General features: G+C 43.3%; 1 protein-coding gene across 3 annotated transcripts in view; it reads left to right on the top strand.

The window, feature by feature from the left end:
- The window catches only part of kcnn1a (potassium intermediate/small conductance calcium-activated channel, subfamily N, member 1a), a 45,746-nt gene that overhangs the window by 3,044 nt on the left and 33,674 nt on the right, over nt 1-9,028 (top strand). For all 3 annotated transcript variants that reach the window (XM_014032749.1, XM_014032748.1, XM_014032747.1), the window contains exon 2: nt 5,585-6,058. In XM_014032749.1, coding sequence (XP_013888203.1) covers nt 5,585-6,058 — 474 coding nt within the window. The remainder of the gene's footprint in view (nt 1-5,584; nt 6,059-9,028) is intronic.

The raw sequence follows: 9,028 nt of genomic DNA, 5'->3' as shown, positions 1-9,028 counted from the left end.
GTATAAAAAAGGTAGCAAAAACATAGCTGAAATAGCATAAAAAGCTAAATGCTAAAATAGCTTTAGAGAGAAAACAAAAGATAAAAAATGTGTATTTAAAATATTTTCATTTTTATAAAACCTAACCATACAATTTGCTCATAATTAGTTTAAATTACGATTATACAGGGTCAGTTTTTCAGGGCTAAAAAGAGTCTTATACTGTTTCCTTTCTTTGTTTAGAGCTCAAAATAATGGAAAGTTTTGTGTAAAAAGATCAAAGTCCATTCTTTTTTCTTATTTCTCCTTTTTTCTCTCTTTGCACATCTCTGTAAAAAATGTGCCTGTGATGGGAAACACATGGGCTACAGCAAGCATTAATCATTTATATCCAAATTTGTGCAGCGCAACAATTCAATTTTCTGCACTTTGTCGGAGCCACTGTTGGATATATAGTTTTATTTATACATCTAATAACATTTATTATTTATTTGTTTTTGAAAGCTCTGGTTTTGATGACATACTACCAAAGGAAGGAAATGCACATAGGTAACATACTGCCTTCTTTCTAAAACTCTACTGTCTTTGTAAAAAATATCCTTTTCTGTGACAACATTGTGCACATGCTGAAAGCTGGATTTAGTTCAAATTTAATAAACTAGTTGGAATTAAGTGGGCGGCTGTGGCAGAGTGGTTAGTGTCATTCTATATGATTTATTTTATGGTTTATGGTGAGATGGATAAAGGACCCATTTGAGCAGGGGATCTTGTAAGTGCACCCAACCATTGCTCTCCCCAAAAAGACACTGAGCTTTAATGAAATCTTTGAGTTCCTCGGATGAAGGACACAAYGTTAGAAACATTCAGTGTTCTGAGCTTCTCAGGATCCTTAAAGGGGTCAACAMGAATTCTTCTCCTTTAACTACTCAGAGCCAGGCAGTGGCCTGTGTAGTAGGGGTTGACGATACATCGGCCGGCCGATATTTTTGGCCAATATTTGCGTTTTTTCCTTGTGTCGGTATYGGCCGATACATTTATCCATTCGGCCGATCCATTCCTTGGGTCACGCATGTGCATGTTGCCTCCCCSTCCCTGGGAGAGAGCGTCTGGTAATGTTGTAAGACAGAGTGCTAACAACAATAAGGGTGAGTTATAAACTTTTAATGTGTTTTAACTGTCTAATTTAGCTTTTCTGTCTCAGACTATGAGGGGGAGAGAACAGCTGTGTGTTAAGTTTCACTTTTAGAATGGGACCGCCATGTTTTTACTTTCACCCCGCACTGTATTTAGCCTGTCCATGTTGTTTGTCCATGTTGAACTGTTCACAGGAGGCAAAGAAGAACACCTCTATTCTTCTCCCTGGTGGATTAAACCAAAAAAGCTCTCAGTCTTTTCTTGCTGTTACGTTCATAATAGCGAGTAAAGCGCTGCCGTCCACATGTGAACCAGGCAGACTCTGCTCAGATCACGTTTGGTCTGACCACATTATAAAAGTTATGATGTAGGTTTTCTTCGGTGTACATTTCAAAGCTGGTTTCAATGCATTTTTTGCCCAGTGTAAAAAATGGGCACAGATTGAGGCAGAGCTGCTTTGAGCACTGTGTGTGCGTGTGAAGTCCTCACAAAGATAGCAAGATGTATGTGTGTCTCTCTCCCTTTCTCTGTGTTCCTCTTTAGGCATGTTGCTGTTTTTACATCAAAAGTGCTGGGATATTAAAACGTAGTCATTTTATTTATCCGTAAAAAATATATAAATCTGATTAATATACAAATAAAAACAGAATTTTTAGCACTAGATAAAATAAATTATTAATTTATTAATTTTTTTAAGAAAGGGTTGAAAGAAGAAATCCTGTGTGGCAGCACTTCACTCAGCCTACACCAGACAAGGCTCAGTTAATAAATGTTTCTTTTTTGTTTAAATTGAGACCTGCVTAACATTTGTTATTATTCTTATTGTATCATGCTAATGCAGGAAGAAAAATCAGTATCGGCTTCAAGAATCAGCCAAAAGAAATCGGCTGTACGTATCGGCGTATTGGTTAGACTGATGTCAAAATAATCTGTATCGGTCTTCAAAAAACTGTATCGGTCGATCTCTACTATGTAGTGCAAAGAAGTCTCTAATTCAATGCCACAGATATCACACAGACTATTGTCATGGAGTCCCATCGTGAGTTTCATGATGAGAGCTCTCCTAAACCTAAGATTTGGGCCATTTATCAGTTCCCATGCATGTCTACAGTCCATCAGCTCCCTCCAAGGGACTGAGTGTTGATGTCTAATCTAGGCCTGTAGGGCAGTCCTACAGGCTGTTGTTGAGATACATACTACATGCTCTGGGGTCGCATTTATAAAGCTTGCGTACGTACAAAATGGGGCCAGGAACTTGCGTACACCACTTTTCACGCCAAGGTTTTGATTTATAAAATTCAAACTTGGCGTGAAAATATGCAGTCCCTCAAGCCAGCTCTGATCCATGCATGTGTTCGTTTTGGAGATGGGAGGCTAGTGACACCAACGGTGAAGTRAGGAATTATAGACACACTGTGTAATCACCGTCAGATATTTAATTTCACTTCATAATCAAACTTAGATTTTAGATCAACTTTATCATAAGCTTTCTTAAAAGTATTATTTTTGCTTCTGCTGATGAGCCATAAGGACCTTTCAAATAAAAAAGACCTTCTAAACCAACTTAAATCTTAAATAAAACGCATGRCCTGGGGGTACCTATTCTTGAAYGGGTGCTCTGAACTGTAATTTCCCCTTCGGATCAATAAAGTATCATTCATTYGATATTCATCCTCAGTCCTGGTCAGCAGTTCCCCACCCAAGCTAAGTACAGCATGGGACAGGGAACGCTTTCTTTTTCTGAGTCGAACGGTTTGCCAAAACCTCCTCGAGGCCAATCGAAAGTCCTTGTCCATGGTCACCCTGAAATTCCTCCATGCCCGAGTTTTTGCATCTGCAGCTACTGAAGCTGCATCCCTCTTTGCTACCCTATGTGCAGTGGTCACTGGAAACTACTCCAAAAGAACTTCATGTGCTAGACGCAGTTAGCCTGAAAGCCAGACAGACCATCCCTGAGGTCTGCCAGGTTGCTAACAATCACCGGACCACAGTGCCTCCTCAAACATCAGATGTGCTACAAATCTACATCCTAGCTGGACAGGCTGTTAGCCACAAAGAGGCTTTCTTTCAACCATCTCCTAAGTTTTTAAAACTAGGACTCTCTCTCGAAGCCAATACCTTAGTGTGCCTTGACTCCGGGAACACATCTCTCACTGTGTGCAACGCAACCACAGAGATAGTGATCCCTAAAAACACGCCATTAGGATGGTAAATCAGCACTGGTTTTCATGATTGTGAACTGAGTGTTCCATTCTTGGGAGAGATTCCTGAGAATTTGATCCCGGAACACCACACTGAGATAGTCTTGTTCACAAAACCAACCCAGGCCATAGCTCTCTTCTCAGCCACCGATTTCGACTTTGACGCAGTCAGAGGGATCGTTCTTGGCGAGATAGAAAGCTTGGTGCCTCAAACCTACAACGCCCTACCTGTGGACAGGCCAGACAACACAGAGGGGGACCCCCTAGAGTTCCCTACAGAACAAGACTCCTCCCCATTTCRTTCACAGATTGAACAGGTGGTCGCCCAAGCCGACACCCTGAAAACTGATGAAGAAAGAAAAAAATTGTGTGCAGTTCTCTTAAAATATGAGATGTCATTCTCAACTGACTCACTGGACTGTGGACTGACCTCAGTCCACACAGTCCGCATCCCAACCCCATACAATGCTCCACCCACATTTGTCAGACAGTACAAAACTCCCTTGGCATCACATCAACCTGTCCAAGCAATCATTGATGATCTTTTAGACAAAGGTGTAATCAGACCATGTAACAGTACCTACTCTGCGCCTTTATGGCTGGTTTTAAAACCAAATGGGAAGTGGAGACTCACAATCAACTACCGAAAGCTGAACAAACAAGTTCCTTTGTCCAGGTGGTCAATGACTCAGATCCAACAGGAACTGCCKAAGGTCACCAATGGTAAATACTTTTCAACCCTCGACATAGCCTCTGGTTTTTGAACCATCCCTGTGCATGTCGAGGATCAACACAAACTGGCTTTCACCTTTGCTGGCCGACAATACACCTTTACCAGGTGTCCCTTTGGCTACTGTAACTCACCAGCTGAGTTCAACATTTTTCTGAACAAAGCATGTACAGACGCTCATGTATGTGGAACTCTGATTAATGTCGATGACATCCTGTTACGACAACTAGMTCTGGACTCACATTTGGCTGAGATAGATCACGTTCTAAATCAACTGACAAGCGCAGGTGCAAAAATATCACTGTCAAAGTGCCAATGGTGCAAAACTAAGGTGGACTATRTGGGCCTACTGGTAGGTCCTAAGGGAGTACAACCACAACTTAGTTGCACCCAAGGCCTAGACAACCTCAAGACTCCCTCCAATCTCAAAGAGCAGAAAAGTTTTCTTGGTGTGTGCAACTACTCACGCCAGTTTGTGGAAAACTATGCAGATCTAGCAAAACCACTGACTGAACTGTTGAAAAAGGATGTCCCATTTTTCTGGACTGACAAACAGCAACAGGCAATGGACGACCTCAGAGACAAACTAAAATCCGCCCCATGTCTCGCTTATCCAGACTACAACAAGGAGTTTCTCTCAGACGTGGGCTTCTCAGATCACTGTCTAAGTGTAGGTTTGTACCACAAGTATGGGATTGTGGGCCCATTGTTGTGGGCCATTCAGTCCCCATGCAAGCTATGCTAGAGTTTGGTTCACATTGACTCCAGCAAGTCTGAAGTCTGGCCCCTTTAGGGTAGGAGTTGGACTCCGCCAGGGCTGCCCATTGTCACTAATTCTGTTCATAACTGTTATGGACAGAATTTCCCTGTGCAGCCAGGGTGCAGAGGTAGTCTGGTTCGGGGGCCTCAGGATTCCATCTCTGTTATTTGCAGATGAAGTGGCCTTGTTGGCATCATTGGGCCGTGATCTTCAACCCTCACTGGAGCAGATTGCAGCCAAATGTGAACTGGCTGGGATGAGAATCAGCACTTCCGAATTTGAGTCCATGGTCCTCAGTCAGAACAAAAGGTGGATTGCTCTCCCTGGGTTGGGGTGAGATTCTGCCCCGAGTGGAGGAGTTTAAATATCTTAGAGTTTTGTTCATAAATGAGACAAAAATGTAGCATGAGATTGACCGACAGATCGGTGCTGCTTCTGCAGYATTKACATACTCTGTACCAGTCTGTTGTGGTGAAGATGGAGTTAAGCTGTGAGGCAAAGCTCTCTGGTTACCGGTCGGTCTACATTCCTACCCTCACCTACAGCCCCAAACTTTTGGTAGTGAATCTCCCTTAGAGATAGGATTAGAAGTTCCATTCAGTAGTTAATAAATCGTTTTGCCATCATATTTTTTTCTATCTCCTTCAGTTCTAAATTAAAGTCATGTTCAAGGTCGTATTCATAGCATGATCCTGTGTGGGTGTCTTTAGCTCACTGTCAGTTTTTAAACACATTGCATTCTGGGAGTGTTTCATTTATCTTTGTTCTTCATGTTTACAGGCCAATACTGAGCAGAAGAAGCTGAGCCATGCTGAATCCAAGCCCTCCCTCTCCGAGAGCAGCAGCCGACTCCCTCAGATAGCCATGAACACCTGCAAGTACAATGGTGGAGTGGTGAGACCACTGGTGGGCAGCCTGACATCCTCGTCACGCCGCAACCTCGCTGAGCTCGACTCGGAGACACAGCCCTTGCAGACACTACACAGCTCTGGCCTGGAGGTGGTGGTGTCAAAGGGAAATGCTGGTGAAGACCCCAGTAAAGCATCCAATGAGAGCTTGGTCAGAGATGGTGGCAGAAGAGGCGGGGACAGGGCACCCCAAAAGAAGAACAGGGACATTGGATACAAGCTTGGTCACCGGAGGGCGCTGTTTGAAAAAAGGAAGCGGCTCAGCGATTACGCACTCATCTTTGGAATGTTTGGGATAGTCGTTATGGTGACAGAAACAGAACTGTCATGGGGCGTTTACACTAAGGTGGGTTGTACAAGTGTTTGTGTGAAAACAAGTGATTGCTGAGTGCCGAATTATTATAACTTTTGAAATKTTTTTTATTATTTTAATGTAAAACTGATGTAGTGCGTCTAATATGACTCAATTATGACAGTGGTGTTTTTGTATAGAACGTAATAACTAATTAATCAGGGCAGCTGTGGCAGAGTGGTGATGGGAGTCGGTCCTCTAATGTGAGTGTTGGCCGTTGCTCCATCACATGTCAAAATGTCCCTGGGCAAGACACTGAACCCCCACTGCCTCTGATGCGTGTCCCATCAATGTATGACTCTGGTTTAAAGCAGAGCCACTGTRTAAAGCCAGAGACCACTGTGATTTAAAGCTCTTAAATCACAGTGGTCCGCAAGATGTATGTTGGGAGTCCTCAGAAATTTCAATAAATTGTTAATTTGGTTTTTATTTCAAAATAAGCTTAAGGACAACAACGCACTAGTCAAACAAACATACTAGATCAAAAAAAAATTCCCATTACATTTAGGGGTTAAAAAATAAATATAAATGATTTTTAAAATAGCCTGGGGTTTATGTGGGGGTCCCTGGTAATTTTTCATCCTTGCAAGGAGCCTCCAGTACCAAAAGGTTTGAGAACCCCTGCTTTAAAGCACTGATTATCCTCATTCGATTAATTCACCTGTTTTAGCTTTGTAGTGAGATCTAATAAGCGCTTTGAGCATCATGGTTGGGTAGAAAAGTGCTATTTAAGTACAGTCCATTTAATTAAAAGCAAAGTTAAACCACCACCAATAACGGAAGAGGGACACTGAAGCCCAGTCCACACAGAAATAGTGGGTTGTGGATGCAAAAACGATTTGTATTGTTTCTGGTAAGTGTCCACAAAGAAACTGCATTTTAGGACTACATAAATAGTAATTTTTAAATCGACCTTTTGAAACCAATTTCCAAAGTGAAAAAAATTCAAATGGTACCACTGTATTCTAGTGTGAACAGTCTAAACACACCATTTTGAAAACAATGATTTCACACACAGTGACACCTTRTTTTTGACTTGAAAAGTAAGGCACAAACTCTGTAAGCAGTGAAGCCCCTATTGTTTTTGGGATGAATATTAGGGCCTGAGTTCTGTGAATTAACAGAAGGCCCTTTTGTTTTTTCCATCCAACCATCCGTCCATTTTCTCCCACATATCTGGGGTCGGAACGAGGGGGCAGCAGCCTAAGCAGAGAGACCCAGACCTCCCTCTCTCCAGCCACTTGGACCAGCTCTTCTGGGGGAATCCCAAGGTGTTCCCAGKCCAGCTGAGAAACATAGTCCCTCCAGYGTGTCCTGGGTCTTCCTCTGGGTCTCCTCCCAGTGGGACGTGYCCAGAACACCTCACCAGGGAGGHGTCCAGGAGGCATCCTAACCAGATGAACCACCTCAACTGGCTCCTCTBGACGTGGAGGAGCAGCVGCTCTACTCTGAGTCCCTCCTGGATGGCTGAGCTTCTCAGCCTATCTCTAAGGGAGAGCCCAGACACCCTGCAGAGGAAATATTTCAGCTGCTTGTATCTGTGATCTCCTTCTTTGTCACTACCCAAAGCTCCTGACCATAGATGAGGGTAGGAACGTAAATCGACCAGTAAATTGAGAGCTTCACCTTTTGACTTCACCACAATGGATTGATACAACACCCGCATTACTGCAGACGCAGCACCAATCCGCCTATCAATCTCCCACTCTATTCTTCYTTCATTTATGAACAGGCCCCCACTTGGGGCAGGACCTCTTTCCTGACCCAGAGAAGGTACCCTACCCTTTTCCAGCTCAAGACAATGGTCTTGGATTTCATGGCACTGATCCTCATCCAGGCCGCTTCACACTCGGCTGTGAACCACTACAGTGAGAGCTGGAGATCATGATCTGATGAAACCAATAGGACCACAAAGCAGAGATGCGATCCTGAGGTCAACAAAAAGGATYCCTTCAACACCTTGGCTGCGCCTAGAAATTTTGTCCATAAAAGTTATGAACAGAATCATTGACAAAGGGCAACCTTGGTGGAATCTAATTCTTACTGGAAATGAGTCCAACTTACTACGGGCAACACAGACCAAACTCTGATACAGATTGTAGAGAAGCCCGTATCAAAGGGCCTGGTACCCCAYACWCCCAGKGTACGCCCCACAGGACTCCCCGAGGGACACGGTCGAATGCCTTCTCCAAGTCCACAAAACACATCTAGACTGGTTGGGCRAACTCCCATGCGCCCTCCAATACCCTGCTGAGGGTGTAGAGCTGGTCCAGTGTTCCACGACCAGGACAAAACTAGGGATGCACGATAACTTATTTTAAGAACTGATACCGATAACTTTCTCCTTCTAACAGCCGATAACCAATAACAACCGATAACATGCCAGAAGATAAGACTCCAAAAGTGGGTAAGATCATTATATAAATAAACAAGACCAAAACCAAATGACACTGTAAATTAAATTATTTGAAATAAACTCTTAGCAAGCAAACATTTCTTAAAATCAGTCTGGGCACATTAATGCATTATTATCGCGTTAACACAGCCAATGCTTAATTATAATTTTTTAACGCKCRTTAACGCAGTTATTTATTAATTAATCCRAACAGCTGATCCATCCACTGGGCAGCTAACACACACAGAGAGATATACAAACCCARTGGTCACCGCGGGGAGGCGGGATCTTGATCACTATTGCTTTAGATGGCCTTCGTCCTGCGTCTCATCCAATGAGAGTCTTTGTTGTCAAGCCGTTGCTTGGTAACTCGCAGCCGCACGCATGAACCCGACTGAGCTGCAGCCAGGGCAGAAACGTGGTGGAAGTCACTTGATTCTTCAGGGCATTTTTATTTAAAAATTTTCTCGACAGTGGGCTACAAAGAAGTAAAGTTCTCTGTATATACACTCACCGGCCACTTTATTAGGTACACCACGCTAGTAACGGTTTTGTGGTCATAAAGGGAT

This window comes from Austrofundulus limnaeus, unplaced genomic scaffold, assembly GCF_001266775.1.
Source record: "Austrofundulus limnaeus strain Quisiro unplaced genomic scaffold, Austrofundulus_limnaeus-1.0 Scaffold1528, whole genome shotgun sequence".
NCBI lineage: Eukaryota > Metazoa > Chordata > Actinopteri > Cyprinodontiformes > Rivulidae > Austrofundulus > Austrofundulus limnaeus.
The sequence above is the reverse complement of the archived record's forward strand: the minus strand, read 5'-3'. Positions and strand labels throughout refer to the sequence as shown.